The sequence below is a fragment of the Pelophylax lessonae genome, assembly GCF_965119305.1.
Source record: "Pelophylax lessonae genome assembly, chromosome: 4".
NCBI classification, from domain to species: domain Eukaryota; kingdom Metazoa; phylum Chordata; class Amphibia; order Anura; family Ranidae; genus Pelophylax; species Pelophylax lessonae.
Genome location: NC_138771.1, coordinates 579,319,926 through 579,340,278, shown reverse-complemented (window position 1 = coordinate 579,340,278; position 20,353 = coordinate 579,319,926). Strand labels below are relative to the sequence as shown.

The 20,353-nt window shown below is 43.7% G+C and overlaps 1 protein-coding gene across 2 annotated transcripts; it reads left to right on the top strand.

Moving 5' to 3' along the window:
* The first annotated feature begins 9,855 nt into the window (after window positions 1-9,855).
* LOC309553968 (volume-regulated anion channel subunit LRRC8D-like) lies at window positions 9,856-17,518 on the top strand. Of its 2 annotated transcripts, none has more exons than XM_082255482.1 (2): window positions 9,856-10,056; window positions 15,174-17,518. In XM_082255482.1, exons 1-2 carry the CDS (start codon window positions 10,041-10,043, stop codon window positions 17,513-17,515), a joined length of 2,358 nt encoding a protein of 785 aa, XP_082111608.1. In that variant the 5' UTR covers window positions 9,856-10,040; the 3' UTR covers window positions 17,516-17,518. The 2 variants fall into 2 exon arrangements, with proteins under 2 accessions (XP_082111608.1, XP_082111609.1); XM_082255483.1 differs by having other exon boundaries at window positions 9,856-10,090.
* The last annotated feature ends 2,835 nt before the right edge of the window (window positions 17,519-20,353 follow it).

Here is a 20,353-nt window from a genome sequence, read left to right as displayed (position 1 = left end):
GATCTGGAAGGTCTTATATAGACAGGTGTGTGGCTTTCCTAATCAAGTCCAATCAGTATAATCAAACACAGCTGGACTCAAATGAAGGTGTAGAACCATCTCAAGGATGATCAGAAGAAATGGAAAGCACCTGAGTTAAATATATGAGTGTCACAGCAAAGGGTCTGAATACTTAGGACCATGTGATATTTCAGTTTTTCTTTTTTAATAAATCTGCAACAATGTCAACAATTCTGTGTTTTTCTGTCAGTATGGGGTGCTATGTGTACATTCATGAGGAAGAAGAATGAACTTAAATGATTTTAGCAAATGGCTGCTATAATAAAGAGTGAAAAATTTAAGGGGGTCTGAATACTTTCCGTACCCACTGTATATATATATATATACACACACAGAGTGTGTGTGTGTGTGTGTGTGTGTGTGTGTGTGTGTGTGTGTGTGTGTGTGTGTATACACACACAGAGTGTGTGTGTGTGTGTGTGTGTGTGTGTGTGTGTGTGTGTGTGTGTGTGTGTGTCAGCAAGGGGAATATAGGACACTGTAGAATGTAATGCAACATCTTTATTGTAGCTGCTCTACCTTCCAATGTGTACATTGTTCCAGTATATGAAGGGGCTGGCATGTGAACTACAGGACAGAACTGACTGGATATTTATTTTAGGTCTTTGTATTTTTGTTTTACATTGAGAAAAAATGTTCTTCAAGAGACAGGATTTAGGACCATGTTTACAACATTAAAAAGTGGCACTTGGACTCCTACTCCCCCCTTTTCTGGCCCAGTAACATATACATTATATTACCAAAATGGCATCCCAGTCCCCTGTAGGGCTCAATATTGAGTTGGCCCACCCTTTGCAGCTATAACAGCTTCAGCTCTTCTGGGAAGGCTGTCCACAAGGTTTAGGAGTATGTCTATGGAAAAGTGTTTGACCATTCTTCCAGAAGCGCATTTGTGAGGTCAGGCACTGATGTTGGACAAGAAGGCCTGGCTTGCAATCTCCGCTCTAATTTATCCCAAAGGTGTTCTTATCAGGTTGAAGTCAGGACTCTGTGCAGACCAGTCAAGTCCCTCCACCCCAGACTGGCTCATCCATGTCTTTATGAACTTTGCTTTGTGTACGGGTACAAAACATTTGGTGGAGGGGGGATTATGGTGTGGGATTGTTTTTTAGGGGTTGGGCTTGGCCCCTAAGTTCCAGTGAAGGGAACTCTTAAGGCGTCAGCATACCAAGACATTTTGGACAATTTTATGCTCCCAACTTTGTGGGAACAGTTTGGGGATGGCCCCTTCCTTTTCCAACATGACTGCGTACCACACCGCACAAAGCAAGGTGCATAAAGACGTGCATGAGCGAGTTTGGGGTGGAGGAACTTGACAGGCCTGACTCACAGAGTCCTCACCTCAACTAGATAGAACACCTTTTGGATGAATGAGGAGTTGCGAGCCAGGCCTTCTTGTCCAACATCAGTGCCTGACCTCACAAATGCGCTTCTGGAAGAATGGTCAAGAATTCCCATAGACACACTCCTAAACTTTGTGGACAGCCTTCCCAGAGGAGTTGAAGCTGTTATAGCTGCAAAGGGTGGGCCAATAGACACCAAACTGAGTATGTGCAGAGTGACTTGTCAGGAGATGGTTAGGGGACAATGGAAGAAGGGTGGAATCAGAGAAGACCGGATCAAGCATCCTTTTTACTCAATGTGGAGGATAAACCCCTTAAGTTCCACAGTGAATATAACAGGCATGCTTTACTACATATACAGACTGATTTTACTGTTGTGGGTTTAGTAACACCTTAATTGTTAGGGAAAACAAGAAAAGTTAATTGTTAGGGTTTACATATATTTTAAACAGATATTTCATGTGAAAAAAAATTAAAAAACAAAGTACATGCCCTTACAATATTTTGACACATACATTAAAAGTTTAGGTAAAATACATAAAAAGACTGTGAGATAAAATTACAAACACAAGTGGAAATAAATTCCCTATTCTACTCACATCCACCTTCCAGTAATGTGCAGGTTATATCCCTCGCCAGCTGCTGTCTTCTTCTCCCCGGGTGCTGGATTTTCCAATGGTGCTGGGTTTTCCAATGGTATAGCTTCACTCCAACCCCTGATGAAGAGAGTTGGTGTTCAATACATGCATATTCTCTCAGCCATGCTATTATTTAATTCTCATCTGTTATAATAAAAAAAGTGATTGTGAAATGTATAGACTATTTTAATTTTGAGAATGCCTAAAAAGTCCCAAAAAACTATGTAAGAAAAGAAAAGCAATCACTCCCAGCGCTCAGGGGTCCTCCACAGAAAGATGACTATACAGGCGACACATCACATATGCTGCCCAATGCTTGGCAGATGCAGCCCTCCTCAGATGAGGGAATCCAATGTGGAACTACAAAGACAACAAAGAGGAAGGCGCAAACACCTGGTGCATTACCCGAGAAAAAACGTGTTTTTGTACAAAGACAATAGAACCAATAAAATGCATACACACAAAAGTGCAGTATGAAACAGCATTTAAGTTGGAAGATGCCATATCGTGCACGGTGCGAGTGCTTCAACAACCTCCCATGTACCAGCAAGTTGACATGTTTCGGGGCGCACCCCCCTTCCTCAGAGCTGTGTCAAAAAACTGTGTGTAGCTGGGATCAGACTACCAAATTCTGAAAGTGCAGACTTATCTTTGTTCCTTTGGATTGTCTCTACGTCCCTCTAGTGTTGGATCCAGGATTGAAAATTACAGCGGCTGCAGATTGAAAAGTAAAGGTCATTTTTAAGAACACTCAATTACAGTATGACTTGTGTTGCAACTGTATACGCTATATTATTTTTTCTTTTTTGCTATTTTTCCCCCCAAAGAAAGTGGAGTTACCCTTTAGGGCTGACTGGGTTTCGTCTTGCCTAATACATCAATCAGTGCAATCAGTTGTACGATCTCCTTTAAGTTCACCATAAACCTTGCAAACCAATAGTACAATCTGCTTTGGATATATCTGATTGGATATACAGTACATTTTTGGTAAAACTAAAACTATAAGCAGATTGTAATATATGTGGCCAGTCTTAGATTTATCAACAAACTTTTTGATGCATGGTTGTTGGTAAATCTAAATGTGCCCATACGCTTTGGGGTCTATGTATAAAATGTTTGTTGTGCAGTTGTGACAAGCTTTCGCACACTTTAGAATGAAGATTGCTGTATTTTCTCTAATATGTAGCTCCTACATCAGTGATCTCCAAACTGCAGCCCTTCGCTTGTTTTTATCTGGCCCTCAGGGCACTGTTTCATCCACTGATATCAATAATGGGGCATACGTCCCTCCCACTGACACCAATGAAGGAGCACCATTCCTTCAACTGACACCAATGAAGGAGCATAATTGCTCCAAATTACACCAATGAAAGTGCACAATTCCTCCCACTGACACCAAGGATGGGACACAATTCCTCCCACTGACACCAATGAAGGAGCATAATTCCTCCAAATTACACCAATGAAAGTGCACAATTCCTCCCACTGACACCAAGGATGGGACACAATTCCTCCCACTGACACCAATGAAGGAGCATAATTCCTCCAAATTACACCAATGAAAGTGCACAATTCCTCCCACTGACACCAATGATGAGACCCAACTCCTCCCAATGACACCAAGGATTAGACACAATTCCTCCCAATGACACCAATGATGGGGCCCAATGTCATCAATGATGGGTGCCAATTCCTCCCTAAGACACTGATTATGAGACCCAATTCCTCCCGCTATTACCAATGATAGGACCTTATTTTTTCCTACTGATGCCTTGTTCTATTTTGCTCCCAATGGCCACAGTCTGGCCCTCCTAAAATCTGATGGACAGTAAACTGGCCCTTTGTTTATAAAGTTTGTCCTATATCCTCAGCTCTACCCAGTGGCCATGCTGCATTTTTATTCCATAAATACTTCAATCAGGGAAAAAAAACTCATTATGGCTACTGGGTGGCACTCACGATATAGGAGTAACATCCATTCAAGAAAATATGGCAATTTTCATTCTAATTGTGTGGATGTTTGTCACATCCATACAACAAACTTTTAAAAATAGACCCATATTATATAAGATGATTGTACAATTGTCTTTATATGTACCATCAACTACGTAGTGCAAGGACCTGCCTGGTTTGATACAAATTGAATAGCATGTCCTCCCTTTTACAGTTTTGGAAAATGTAAAGGTGATTGTACAATCAGATTAGTTTATGACCATCCTTAAGGAGATCAGTTTGTATGGTGTGTGGCTAAGGGCCATCTTTAACACTGGACAAAAGAAGCAGCTGGCCGGGGCCCAGTCATTGTTGTAGGGCCCAAAGCACTTGCTCCTTGAGTCCACACCGCTCCGAAATAGTTTTTCCAGCATGCACACTCCGCAATGTGTGGCCTCCACCCCTAGAGTCTACAGCATCCTGCCCAATCAGCAGCACATGGAGAGAGCAGTGAACTGGCTCAGATAGCAGGGTGGCCACAACCAGTGTTGGAGGAGCATAGGGCGAGAATCTGGAGTGAGGCTGACTGTGCCTGGCCGGGGCTGTGCTGACTGTGTGTTGAGCTGGCGGTGGGGGAAGGAATGTGACAGTGGAGGAGAGAGGTGCTGACTGTCTCTGGGTACCCGACAATGACCTGCACTGGGAGGACAAACTTTGTTTAAGTCTTACTTGTCCTGTATGACTTCTCTATTCCCGGCAGGCAGTGGCGTACCTAGAGCATTTGGCACCCGAGGCGGATCCTATATCTGGCACCCCCCCCCCCCCCCCCCACTTTAAAATGTAAAAACACCTGCAAAAAATTGTAATGTCTCCAAGGATATTTATTGCACAAATTTCCCAGCCCCCCTATCACAGTGCCCTTTGCAGTCTGCCCCCCCCCCCCCTGTCTCTCTAATCACAGTTCCCCCTTTTGCACTCTCTGCCTCCCCTGCACAGTCCTACCTTTGGCATAGACAGATAGCTAATACTATTATCAATGTGTTTAAGTTTGAGTAGGAGATTGGAGACATGCTAAAGGAGATAGTCAGAGACTGAGGACATGATGCAAGAGATGGTAAGAGACTACGGACCTAAAACAAAAGAAATCAGATACTGAGGACATGATACAAGAGATGGTCAGAGACTGAGGACATGATACAAGAGATGGTCAGAGACTGAGGACATGATACAAGAGATGGTCAGAGACTGAGGACATGATCCAAGAGATGGTCAGAGACTGAGGACATGAGCCAAGAGATGGTCAGAGACTGAGGACATGATCCAAGAGATGGTCAGAGACTGAGGACATGATCCAAGAGATGGTCAGAGACTGAGGACATGATCCAAGAGATGGTCAGAGACTGAGGACATGATCCAAGAGATGGTCAGAGACTGAGGACATGATCCAAGAGATGGTCAGAGACTGAGGATATGATCCAAGAGATGGTCAAAGACTGAGGATATGATACAAGAGATGGGCAGAGACTGCAGACATGATACAAAAGAAGGTCAGAGACTGCAGACATGATATAAGATAGAAGAGCATTAGGGGGGCCCGGAGAGCACAGGGCAAGCAGAGAGCACTGGAGGAGCTGAAGGGCGCGGGGGGGGGGGGGACTGGAGAGAATTAAGAGGGGTTTGAAAAGCATTGTAGGGGGGTTGGAAGGCGCAGGGGTGGAGAGCACTGGGGGGGGGGGGAACAGGGAAAACCAGGGGGATGGAGAGCATGGGGGGAACTGGAACTCACTGAGGGGGGAGTCAGGGAGCACAGGGGGGTGGAGAGCACTGGGGGGAGATGAAGAGCACTGCGGGGAGCTGAAGAGCACTGGGGGGCAAGAGCAGGGGGGGGTGTTAAGAGCAGGGGGGGTGTTAAGAGCAGGGGGGGGTGTTAAGAGCAGGGGGGGGTGTTAAGAGCAGGGGGGGTGTTTAGAGAAGGGGGGGGGGTGTTAAGAGCAAGGGGGGGTGTTAAGAGCAAGGGGGGTGTTAAGAGCAAGGGGGGGTGTTAAGAGCAAGGGGGGTGTTAAGAGCAGGGGGGGTTGTTAAGAGCAGGGGGGTTGTTAAGAGCAGGGGGGGTGTTAAGAGCAGGGGGGGTGTTAAGAGCAGGGGGGGGGTGTTAAGAGCAGGGGGGGGGGTGTTAAGAGCATGGGGGGGTGTTAAGAGCAAGGGGGGGTGTTAAGAGCAGGGGGGGTGTTAAGAGCAGGGGGGGTGTTAAGAGCAGGGGGGGGGTGTTAAGAGCATGGGGGGGTGTTAAGAGCAAGGGGGGGTGTTAAGAGCAGGGGGGGGGGTGTTAAGAGCAGGGGGGGGGGTGTTAAGAGCAAGGGGGGGTGTTTAGAGCAAGGGGGGGTGTTTAGAGCAAGGGGGGGTGTTAAGAGCAGGGGGGGGGTTAAGAGCAAGGGGGGGGTGTTAAGAGCAAGGGGAGGGGGGGCTGGAGAGCACTAGGGGGCCAGCAAGTTGTATAGGAGAGAGGATGGGACAGCTGCATATAGATGATTTGATCTTTACATATTCCTTCTGCTGCCGCTAACTGACTGCAGGAGGGAGAGGAGAATCGGCCATTCAACAGCAGCAGGAGAAATACGGAAAGATAAATCCTTCTATATCCAGTTGTCCCATCTCCTCTCCTGTCCAGACAGTTACACAGAAGGAGGCTGCTCAGTGCTCACCTTCTTCCCGCCGGCCGCCGCCCCCGCGAGCAGCGCGGACTTTAGAAACTGCAGCTTCTTCACACTGACTGATATTCCGAGCAGCCTGACACCCGGGGCGGCACCCCCCCCCGTTAGTACGCCACTGCGCGGCAGGTCCTTCTACTGCAGGCAGCATGACATTTATTCCTGAAAGGCCATCCCCAGGATCCAATCAATATTAAAGACGGCCCTGGTGTGGCTAGATTATTATTTTTATTACAATCAGGTTGCAAAAAGTAATTTGATGGATGGTCTGTGGGATCTGTTACTAATGGACAGGCCCACTTTCAGTCATATGGTACAGATATGATTGGTAGGCATAGGCCTCATGCACTCTGGGCATCAACAACGCAGCTTTTAAGTTAAGGGTATTTGACTTTTTTTTTTCTGTCTCTAAACGTCCCTCCAAGTTAGCCCATGTGTCTATGCACACAAAGATGTTTACTGGCATTTAGAAACAGGAGCATTTAGAGGTAGAGAAAAACCCATCACTTGTGCATTTAGGAGAGGGGAGTGTTTCAGCAAAAAAAGCCTGATGCCCCTGAACACTAAATGGGTTTAGCGCTTGAAAATTCAATTATGTCCGTGGGCAGAATAAATTAATATTCTGGCCAATGAAATGATTGAATGCTAAAAAGCAGCTTTAGGCGTGTATTTTTTGCTGCTTCTCTCTTGCCAGGAAAAAGATGTTCAGAAGAGGAGGGAAAACACGCATGCATGGGGCCATAGTGAGTTTAAAGTTTTGAGGCACATGACTACCATGTGACTACACTGGTGGTGGACATATTGGGGCTTATGCCTGAGTAAGGTTGTCACCTTTTTGGGCAAAAACTAGGGCCTTACAATCTCTTTCCTATTAGTAACATTGATAAAAAGGTAAATTTTCACTAGCTAGGCCAGTAAAATACCACCCAGGTGGTGACCACCTGTATGAGAATATTGTTGCCCATAGAAACCCATCAACTTGTCATTAATGCTGATAGAAATTTGTTTAGTTGCTACAGGCAACAAGATATTTTCTTGATAGGAAACTTTCCAAACTTAAATAGGATATTAAGGAAATATTAGGATAAAGATTATTGAAGAACTGGGTATGATTTATGGCAATAGAATTGGCAGACGTGTTTCCTTGGTTACACAAAGGAGACTTGCAATTAATTCTTCCGTGGATGTGTGTTTGGGAGGAACGCCAGTGATATCTGGCGGACATTCATCATTATGTTTTTATGAGAAACGGGACTTCTTTTGGTCCCATATGGATTGTATATACAGTACATGGTTTGATTTGCCCAAGAGATCTGATATAGATTCAGGGCTATCTTTATTATTGATTGGACCCTGGGCAAACATTTCCCGAATTCACTTATCAACTATTTGCGGGCAGTGCAGGCTCAAGGGGAAGCTGCCTTGGGCCCCACAACAATGACTGGGTGCAGGGCAGCTGCCCCTTTTGCCCTGTGGTAAAGAAGGCCCTGTATAGATTTACTGTGCCCAATCAAAATCAGATAATTTTTTTTCTATGTTCTGAATTTAGAGAAGATCTAAATGTCCATTGCCTACATACTGTGAGCTAAAAGGTTTATCTCTTTATCATTTCAGAATGCTGGGAGGTATGCATCTGTACGGAGCACCCAGCCTGCAGAAGAGGACCCTGTGAAGTCACACTGACTAGCCTAAAGACTTCATAAAAGAAATGTGGGGATAACAATGGGGGTTTCCCCTTGCTGAACTGCAGTTTGCAGCTTTCTGCTCCACCTTGCCACCATAAATTTGCTTATTGGACTATGAGTGGATGCCATCATACTGCTAAGTCCTGTGGTAACAAAAGATTTGGAGGGGAGGAAAAGGGGACACAGGCACTGGCTTTTCCATAAGTGTCAACTGCTAAAGAGCTGAATACATTGCTGGAATGGAGGGAATTTGAAGATATAGGTTGTCCAAGAAGTATTTGTGCTCTTTTATTGTAGGGACCAACAACTGGGATCTGACAGGGCTAGCTGAACTCCTGGCAAATGGCTACATCCACATAATAAGGGAGCTGTATTACCTGCTAAAAAAAATGTATTTTTGTCTATTCAGTCCTGAGATTTAAACAGCCCCACACACATATCCAGATGAAAAACACCACTTACAAATAAGGCATACAGTGCTATCCTATTTCTACCTCTTCCTCCTGACTGGACAGTAAAGGTGAAGCAGTAAACAGCGTTACACAAATGTTGGCATTCATTCTCAGGGGATTATCAGAGTCACGAGAGTGACCATGGTAGATCCAAAGATGGGGGACATTTTATTATCCTGGACATGGGCATTACTAAAGACCCATCCCACACTATCCAACACTGAAAAGAATATTGGGAGAAGTGTGCAGAGGGTTATGAAAATATAAAGATCAATCCATGCAAGAAATGTATTCAGTAGTGCTCTATATCCCTGAAGCAGTTCTTGGCTCTGTTTCTGTCACCTTGTAGGTCTTCCATGAGACTAGTGTCTCCATAGTGGATTCTCCATAAACATTCATAAAGAATGCATAGCAAAGAGAAGAGACCAGGACACTCTGCTCAAATCTGGGAGCAGTTGCAGTGGTAGATCAGAGATTGGGGACATTTCCTTTTTCTGGACATGGACATCTCCAAGGACTTGATGGGATATCAAACCCTTTGCACCCTATCCAAAACTCAAAAGAGCATTTAGGTGGAGCGTGCAGAGGGTTAAAAGAATATAAAGAACAATCTTTGCAAAAATTGTATCCAGCAGTGTGATCATCATGAAGCAGTTCTTGGCTCTATTCCTGCCACATTAGAGTTCTTCAATGAGACTTGTCTCTATAGTGGACCCTCCATAAACCTACATAAAGAATGCACTGCAAAGAGGGGAAACCTGAATGCTTTCCTCAAAGCTGAGCACCAGTTACCTGATCTGGAGAAGGGGAACATTTCCTGATCCTGGACATGGACATCACTAAAGAACCGACTGGGTCCTTTCCACTGTATCCAAAACTTAAAAAGAATATTTGAGGTGGAGATCTGCTTAATACACAATAATCCTTTAATTAGCTTGTATGAGTTGTTAGGCTACATATGACTGACGTGGGTGTAAACTAAAGACCTTAACGGGGTGAGGCCAAGACACAGACTTAGTTGCAGTGGGGAAGGAAAGTATTCCAGTAGTGTCTCCAGACTGAAAAATCGTGCCTTATATTTTAAGAAATATTAGCCGTGGGGAACGAGGTGAAGGGGCTACACATCCTTTTGACTGCTCTGCAGAGATTGCAAAATATTCACGCTGAGACTTGTCTTGGATTGAGAAAGATCAACATCTGCTGTTTCTTCCTGGTTTACAAAATGCTTGCTCGAAGAGGTAAGGACTGTCAGTTCAGCAGCACTCGATCAAGGTAAGCAAGACTCCGAGAGTCGTACAATGACACCAATGATAGGGAATGCTGAGTGCAGTGCAGTTTATAAAAACTGGAAGGTGACTACGTGTGCTGAGCAAACATGAGCATAGGCAAGAAAAACCGACCCCACCCATCTCTAGAAATTCACTAGATTATTTAAAAAAAGCACTTTATAATTAATTTTATGATACAGGCTACACCATTATCCAAAGAAACAGAGAATAGAGAAATACCTAATCTGGGTGGAATAGGAGGGGCATTGGAATGTACTGGTGATACTTATCTGAGTTTGTCATTCAGGACTCCACCTGTTGGCTGCTGAGTATGCTGCGCAAACAAGTATTATGACTATCTATGCACACAAGAATATTGATCTATAACAGGGTTCTCCAAACTATGGCCTCAGGGCCAAATAGAGCCCAGTGGAAGATTTTCAGACTCTGCTGGGTTCTATTATGTAGGGGTAACTGATGTAAGAGGGGCCCTGATGTAAAGTGGACTTTGATAGGGACTGAGATGAATGGGGGACGTAAATGTATTCGGAATTTCTTTGGTTTGTTTTACTGAAGTTTTTTCTCTGTTCTAATGTACATCCCCAATTTTAGAAAAGTTGTGATGCTGTGCAAAATCTACATAAAAACAGAATGCAATAATTTGCAAATCTCATAAATCAATATTTTATTCACAAAAGAAAATAGAAAACATATCAAATGTTTAAACTGAGAAAATGTACCATTTTAAGAAAAAACGTAAAGTAATTTTCAAATTGATAACAGCAACAAGTCTCGAATTTGGGGCAGGGCAACAAAAAGCTGGCAAAGTAAGTGATACTAATAAGGAAGAACTGGAAGAACATTTTGAGGCTAATTAGGTTAAATGGCAACAGGGCAGTAACATGATCGGGTATAAAAAGAGCATCTTAGAGAGTCGGAGTGTCTCAGAAGTAAAGATGGTTAGAGGTTCACCAATCTGTGAAAATGTGCATCTAAGTATTGTTGAAAAATTTCAGAATATTGTTCATCAACATAAAAAAATTGCAAAAACTTTCAAATATATCATCATCTAGAGCAGTGTTTCTCAACTCCGGTCCTCAGGGCACACTAACAGGCCAGGTTTGCAAGAAAACTGAAATACATCACAGGTGATATAATTTGCTGCTCAGTGATTGCAGTATTCTAGACTGCATCTCCCCAAGGAAATACTTAAAATTTGGACTGTTAGTGTGCCCTGAGGACCGAAGTTGAGAAACACTGATCTAGAGTACATGATATCAAAAGATTCTGAGAATCAAGGAACAAGGTTCAAGTGCAATATTGGATGCCTGTGATCTTTGGGCCCTCAGACGGCACTGCATTAAAAACAGGCATGATTCTGTGATGAACGTCACTGCATGGGCTCAGGAATACTTCCAAAAATCACTGTCTGTGAACACAGTTTCCCGTGCCATCCAAAATTGCAAGCTAAAGTTCTATCATGCAAAGAAGAAGCCATATCTGAACATGATCCAGAAATGCCGCCGTCTTTTCTGGGCCAAAGCTCATTTCAAATGTTGGAAAGTGGAAAACTGTTCTGTGGTCAGACGAATCGAAATTTGACATTCTTTTTGGAAACCATGGGCACAGCATCCTCCAGACTAAAGAGGAGAGGAATCTTCCAGCTTGTTAGCAGCTCTCAGTTCAAAAGCCTGCATCTCTGATGGTATGGTGGAGCATTAGTGCCTATGGAAAGGGCAGCTTGCACATCTAGAAAGGCACCATCAGTGCTGAAAGATAGATCCAGGTTTTGGAGCTGCTTATGCTTGGGCAAGAATGAGACAACATTCCTCTCCCAAAACTCCAGCAACTGGTCTCCTCAGTTCCCAGATGTTTACAGTGTGTTAAAACATGATGGAATGCTACACTGTGGTAAACATGGCCCTGTCCCAACTTTTTGGAGACGTGTTGCTGCCATCAATTTTAATATTGGTTTCTTTTGTTCGTAAAATTATATATTTTCTCAGTTTAATCATTTAATGTTTTCTATTTTCTATTGTGAATAAAAAAATCATTGCATTCTGTTTTTAAGGAAATTTTTAACGCACCCCAACTTTTTTGGGACTGGGGTTGTATATCATGCTGATTAAAAAAAAATTCCCAAGTAAAAATTATTAATTTTAAATAAATTTGATTCAATCATGTATAAAAAAGGTTTTTTCAGCCCATGAATATTTGTATGATGATGATAACGCCTTTATGCTGAAAAGTTTGGAGACCCCTGATCTATAATACAGCCAATATAGCCTTCAATGGCACTTTTCCATAATTAGGGGGCAGACACTAAAATTTAAGAGAAAAAAATGGATCAAAATTTTTTTAGATTTTCTACATCATCTGAGGCTTGTACTTTTAGCAATGTATGTAAAGCCAAAATGTTTTTGTTGTTTTGGAGAATGTAAGGGAAAGGTAAAACCCCTGTCAGATTATTTGTGGATCCATTGTGGAGATTTTCTTTAATTTCCTGTCCCTAGAAGCACAACAAAAAGAGGTGAATAAGGCTCTTTGACAGGAGTCTAGATTGCAGTGGCGGCTGGTGCTCCACGGGCCCGGGGGGGTGGCAGGCGGACCACTCCATACCCCCCGAACCTCGCCAGCTCGCACACCACCCTCCCCCCCCCATCGCTGGCTCACTTACATTAAAGTGCTAAAGATGCCCTGGAACACTGCTGCCTAACCCCATTAGAAGCCTCCCATCAGCTTCATCTCCGGTGGCGGCGGCTTCCCTGGCGTCTCCTCCCTCCTCCTCATTGGCCAATAGCATGGCCTCTCCTTTTGGCCAATCGGCAAATGGGTCTCGTGACCCGCTTCCTGATTGGCCAGGAGGAGGATCCGTGTGACAATAGCGAATTTTCATTCGCTATTGACGCACAACTGGGTGGGCTCGAGCCCACCCTTTGTTTTAGCCTGTGAGAGCCTTTGGCTCTAATCACATGGTTAAAAAAAAAAAATCCCCATTGAACTAGATTAGGGGGCCGAACGCATGGATGGGGGGGCGGTGCCCCTGCGCCCCATGTACACCAGCCACCACTGCTAGATTGGAAGATTTATCCTTACCTCTAGTTCTGGTAGAATTGGTGTCAGTTTGGATTTCCTCTCACTTTCTGTCTTGGTGTAAATAGGCACCAAGACAAGAGAGAGAGAGAGAGAGGATCTTCCCAATGGAGAACATAGAAAGCAATAAAACTTTACAGATAACACTTAACAGACATTAACATGATTTGAAGGGAAAACTATAAGGCTGGGTTTACACTTATGCGATTCCAGTGCGGGTTCCCGCATCGCATCTTATTCGAAGGCAGTTCACCCTGCTCTCTGCAAACCACTGTGGGTGTCAATGTAAAGTAATGAGATCCCGAAATCGGTTCGCAGAACAACCATGCGATCCGATTTACAGTGAAAACCAAATAAAGGGTCCTGCACCATTTTGGTGCGAATGCGATGCAATTTCAGCCATACAGCACAGACATCGTATGTGATGTGCACAGCAATGTGAAGGGAATCACATGTGATGTCTGGTATCGCATAAGTGTGAACCCAGGCTAATGGTCCGTGGTCAGTTTTCTTTTATATTTCTTTTGTAAAGCTTTAGGCCCCTTTCACACTTGTGCGATATGTCCTGCGACTTGGGACTGCAAAGTCGCATGACAAGTCGTACTCCATGATTTTCACTGAGTACCGTTCATATCTGTGCAACTTCAAAGTAGTCCCTGCACTACTTTGGTCCAACTTTGATGCGTTTGAGGACCAAAGACCTCAAGATTACACAGGCATTGCTTCAAGTCCAGTCAAAATCGTGGCAAAAAATTGCGGCAAAATCACACAACTTTTAGGTCGCACAAGTGTGAAAGGGACCTTAAACTGATGTTTTTTTTAAATATTTACATAAATTCAATATATTGTATAAACAAATGTTTAAGCCCCCGTTCACATTAGGTCGCTCCGACTTAGGGGGCGGCCTGTGAAGTCGCATGCAGCATGACTTTGGCGCGACTTGCACGGACTTCATAACATGAATGTCTATGCAAGTCGCCTCCAGGTCGCCCCGAAGTAGTACAGGACCCTTTTTTCTAAGTCGGAGCGACTTGTGTCGCTCCTATTAGAACGGCTCCAGCACTACACAGCAGGGAGCATGAGGACCGCGACTTGTGAGGCTGACAAGTCGCCTGACAAGTCGGATCAATGTGAATGGACACTAAAGCTCACAGAACTGGGAAAAAAAAAAAAAAAACGACCTTTGCTGTAGGGCACTCCCCAGACTGCAAGGGTTAAATGCTAATTTTTACTAAGGGTGTCCTCGCTTACAATGCAGAACTGTTGGTCCTGCATTGTACATGATGACATCACATCTGAGTCTGTCAGATGGAACGCAGAAGACAAGAGGCTTTGGGGGACCTGTCGCATGGTAGGAGTAGCCTGCAGGAGCAAGGGAAAAGGTAAGTAAAAGGTCATTTTTACTGCTACTCTAGGCAACAAAATGAGCATTTACCTGGTACCTTAGGCAAAAAGGATAATTTTTCAGTTCTCCAGTGGTAAATAGGATAGTGTTCTTCAACAACCTGAGTTTTTCTAGAAATAGAGTACAGTGATAGTTTCAGATCATCTCTTTCTAATTAAAAAAAGGACCCTGTAAAGAGCCATTAAGAGCAGAACGAGAAGGATGTATATTTTAGTTGTATTTGAGCTTTAGATGTGTATGAAACATATTTTTGGGGAAAACAGTTATGATGAGCATTGTAAACATGTGACAAGGCTCTTATGTTTACTCATGGGCAAAAGATGACGTTTGCCCATTCTCACTGTGGGTACAGCCTATAGCCTGGCCTCTGTCAAAAAAAAAATAGGAATCAGAATGGTTAGAGAACTTTTCTCATTTGTTACTGTTGCCTTGAAAATTTGCTAGTATCCATCTCAGCTCCACTGGACCAAACTCAGTTTTTGCTCTATCGATCATCTCTCTGTCCAATTACAGACCAAGTTGCAACCAGATTGTTAGGGTTTTTTTTTTTTTAATTTCTCCATGATAAATAATTTGTGTCTTATTTCAGGAATGTTAACTGTGAACGAGGCCGCCAGTTTGTCCGAATCCCAGGCCCAATTCAAGGCCCTGAAACCATGGTGGGATGTTCTCATGGATTATCTTCTTGTTCTTATGCTTATGGCGTCCTTCTTTTCTGCCACGCTGCTTATAACAATGGATAAGGTTGTGTGTATGCCAAAGACAAAAGAGCCTGACAAGTATTTATCAAGTGAGTTAAATGAAGCAAGAATTACTCCTTCATTATCTCCAAAAAAGATTGGCCATTTCACCAACTTGGACTATCAGCAGTACATGTATGTGAGTGTTGTTTGTTACCACAAGGTGGTACCTTGGCAGTCCAAATATTTCCCTTATATGACACTTATCAACACTTTGGTTTTACTTGTTAGCAGTAATTTTTGGTTTAAGTACCCCAAAACCTCTTCTAAAGTTGAGCACTTTCTTTCCATTTTGGCCAAATGCTTTGAATCTCCATGGACTACTAAAGCACTTGAGGAAACTACCGACCAACCTCCACCAGAGAATAACCGTATGAAATCCAGCAGCACACGCTCTATGGACTATTCACCCAAAACACCACTGCTCGGTGAGATTAGATTTCCTGCCATTCAAGCCCCTGTCTCCACAATATTGGATAAAAAAGAGGAAGAACAGGCTAAAGCTTTGTTTGAAAAGATACGTCATTTCCGTTGCCATGCTGAAAACTCGGATGCGGTATACAAAGTTTATGTAGGACAGACTGTGTTTAAAGTGATGACGGTGCTATTAGTGCTTGGGTATGCACTTAGCTTGATAGGATCTTTCAGTTTCCAGCATAACTGTAAACCTGGCATACAGAATCTCATGGGATATTCTATGTTCACCTGCACACACAACTTGGCGTTCATACTTGAAAAAATTCTGTTGACTTATGTTCTATTTCTCTGCCTATATGCATTTTTGTCTTTTTTTGCTTTATTTTGGCTATTTAGAAGTTCACTCAAGACATACTCTTTTCAAAAACACAGTGATGGGACTGGTTTCGGAGATGTTCCTGATGTTAAGAATGACTTTGCCTTTATGTTGCACATGGTAGACCGCTATGACTCATTGTACTCCAAAAGATTTTCAGTATTTCTGTCAGCTGTGAGTGAAGGACGGCTCAGAGAGCTTGCACTGAACTCCGAATGGTCAAAGGACAAGTTGAAAGATACAATTGGAAGGGATGCCAAAGGACGGTATGAACTGCAACTGTCAATGTTACCCGCAATACCAAGATCTGTTTATGAACTAAATGAAGTTGAAGTTCTTAAGCTGGAATTAATCTCATGTGCAAGGTTTCTAGGAGCAGTGTCCCAGCTGAAGTCTCTCTCCGAGCTCCACATAAGCCATTGTTCTGTCAAAGTGGACCCTGATGCACTTAGTTTTCTTCAGCAAAGTGTAAAAATCCTTCATGTCAGATTCACAGATTTGGAAGAGCTCCCATCTTGGATTTACTGTTTAAAGAACGTACAGGAACTGTCCCTATCTGGTAACCTCAACTGTTCCAGCAATAAAACCATTCGTCTACAGTCCCTGCATGGACTTCGTGGTCTTCGAAATCTTTCTTTGACAAGCAACTTATCCCACATACCCTCAGCTGTAATGGATGTAGCTGGCCAGCTGTCTAAGCTAAGCATCCAGAATGGAGACACTGAGCTTGGCTTATTAGGCCAGCTTAGAAAGATGAACCGCTTGGTGGAACTCAAACTCCTTCATTGCAAGATCTCAAAAATCCCTAGTGCAGTTTCTGGCTTAACAAGTTTGCAGTATGTAGATATGACATCCAATCTCATCCAGAATGTTGATGAACTTAGTACCCTTCAACGCCTTCGAAGTCTGACCATATTGAGATTGTGCCACAATTCCATATTTCAGCTTCCACCATCTATTGAATTTTTGCGTAATTTGGAGGAACTTTCCATTTCACATAATAAGCTTGATAACTTGCCAGTCTCGCTCTTTAACCTAGTTAAGTTGAGATATTTAGATGTTGGCTATAACCTTATCAGATTTATCCCTCCAGAAGTTGTTCACCTTACACGTCTAGAGACGCTGGCAGTTACAGCTAATCAAATTTCTTACTTGCCGCATGAGTTGTTCCGCTGCTGTAGGCTTAGGTCTCTCTATGCAGGTTCTAATAAACTGTCCAATATACCCTCTGAGATTGGACAGCTGCCTTTGCTGTCTAGCTTGGATATTACGGGTAACAATCTAACAACCTTACCAAAGGAGATCTGCAACTGCTTACAAATGAAAAAAGGGGGACTGGATGTGGAGGAGCATGTGCTGGCAAGCTTACCTGAGGAACTGAGGGTCAAGTATATGTGAATGGTTATCACCATTTTGAAAGTCTACTCTGCTTGTATTTTAATGATGGACAATGTCACAATATACGCTTGATATTATTGACCAGCATATTTAGTCTCATGCTCTGGATCCATGGTATGCCTTCTGAATTCCTAGCCAAATATATTTTATTATTTGATTGTGCTGTTCATAGGTAGTGGCTCACGACCAAGGTTATGTGTTTCTTCTGTTTCTCCAATATTACAGCAAATGTATTCTGGTAAAGGACAACTTTAAGTCCCTTAACCTACAAGAACTGCCCACTGTGTTGAATACTTACCTTCAGTCCCAGTCAAGCAATTTCTATTGCACGGCCCCGCTTGGAGCCACCCAGCCTTTTTCCTGAAAACAGCTGCTTTGTACTACACGTATACTGCAGCTCAGGTCTGGGAAATCTGTTGCACCAGTGACCCCTTGGAACTTATAGTTGTATTTTAAAGTATATGTGAACCCAATCACTAAAATGTATTATACGATTTAACACATTGATGTAATATCTAAAGTGTTTTTTTAAATCTTTTGCATCTGCAGCTTTTATTAAAATAATACCTGCTGATCCTGCCATGAAGGTCCGTATTCATGCAGTTCCTGTTATAGGGCGACAGCTCTCTCTTCATGGTGCACCCGTACTGCCACCCTGAAAAAAAATACAAGTGTCTATGCTGACACACATTGCACAAATATGGTCCACTGTACTCACAATCAACAAAGCTCTTCTAAAAAAATGATTGGTAAACAGAGCATGTGCAAGCAAACAGAATGTGACTGGTGGATATGAACAGTGCTAAGATGCCAAAAATGATAAATAAATATGAAAACTATAAAGTTAACAGAATAAATTATTTCTCACCATAGTGGTCCTTGAACTTGTGCTCCTGTGGGGGTCCTTTCTACACTTACCCTTTCTTTCTGCTCAGGCCCCTCTGTGTGCTCCTCCTGTTAAGGTATTCCTTGCTCTCTCCTCCTCTTGCAGAGGTCTTTCCTGCACTTACTTTACCTCCTCTCCTGCTGAGGCCCACTCTGAGCTCTCCTCCTGATGAGGTCCTCCCTTCTCTCTCTTTCTCCTACTGAGGTTCTTCCTGTTCTCTCCTCTCCTGTTAAGGTCCTTTCTGCACTCTCCTCCTCCTGCTAAGGCCCTCCCTGTGCTCTGCTCCAAATTAGGTAATCCCTGCTCTTTAATCCTTTTGCTAAGGTCCTCTCTTCTCTCTCCTCATCTTGCTGAGGTCTTTCCTGCACTTTCCTCCTCTCCTCCTGAGGCACACTCTGAGCTCTCAACATGCTGAGGTCCTTCCTGCTCTTTCTTTCTCCTGGTGAGGTCTTTTCTGTTCTCACCTCTCCTGTGAAGGTCCTTTCAGCACTCCCCTCTTCCTTCTAAGGCCCTCTCTGTTCTTTCCTCCTGTTTAGGTCCTCCCTACTCTCTCCTCCTCCCATTGAGGTCCTCCCTGCTCTCTCCTCCTCCCATTGAGGTCCTCCCTTCTCTCTCCTCCTCCCATTGAGATCCTCCCTACTCTCTCCTCCTCCCATTGAGGTCCTCCCTTCTCTCTCCTCCTCCCATTGAGATCCTCCCTTCTCTCTCCTCCTCCCATTGAGATCCTCCCTTCTCTCTCCTCCTCCCATTGAGGTCCTCCCTACTCTCTCCTCCTCCCAATGAGGTCCTCCCTGCTCTCTCCTCCTCCCATTGAGGTCCTCCCTACTCTCTCCTCCTCCCATTGAGGTCCTCCCTGCTCTCTCCTCCTCCCATTGAGGTCCTCCCTACTCTCTCCTCCTCCCATTGAGGTCCTCCCTACTCTCTCCTCCTCCCATAGAGGTCCTCCCTGCTCTCTCCTCCTCCCATTGAGGTCCTCCCTTCTCTCTCCTCCTCCCATTGAGGTCCTCCCTACTCTCTCCTCCTCCCATTGAGGTCCTCCCTGCTCTCTCCTCCTCCCATTGAGGTCCTCCCATCTCTCTCCTCCTCCCATTGAGGTCCTCCCTGCTCTCTCCACAGGAACACTAAAAGAAATGAAAAAAATGTATTCCTTATAATTCATTATTGGTTTTTACTATTAAGATGTTTGTACAGTTATTACTTCTTTTGATATATCTGTTATAAATATCCTTGACAAGTGGACATCTACCCTCAGAAGAAGTCTTTATGTTGAAACGCGTTGGGGCTTCTGTGTCCAGTATTTTCTACATTTGTGTCTATACTGGGGGTTCTCCCCGCACATTCATGTTCATTTGTATGTCTTCATGGTTTTACTGTTCGCCCAACAATGGTTTTTTCATTTAAGTGTTTTACTGCTTTTTGTATCAATAAAATTCTTATTTTAGAGTACTACTTTTTTCATTTTCAAATGTAAATCCTTCACTACCTTCACTTTTTGATATCACACAGTCCCAATTCCCCCCCATTGTCCATTTGTGGACTTTTCACTACATTAATAAACAACTACCCTTACGAGCCAGCAGCTGAAATTTTGCGCAGTATACAGTAGATGTATACACTGAGGAAATTACATTTAGGGGCTCATTCATAACACTATGCACTACCAAGGGCCTATACACTGCTAAGTTACTCCACATCGTGGCCTGCATTTGTGGACCATTTATTAAATGCATGCTGTGGTGGTGACATCCCCGAAAGTGAAGGACTACAAGTCCCAGCATGTACCACTAAGATCTAAGGGTATGACCCCATAGATTTCATAGGTTCATGCTGGGACCTGTAGTTCTTTACTAGTTGGGAGGGGGAGTCACATCTTCAGCCGCTGAGGGGCCTGTAGTTCTTCACTTTTTTGTGGGGGGGGGGGGGGTCACATCCCCCAAAAGTTAAGGTCTATA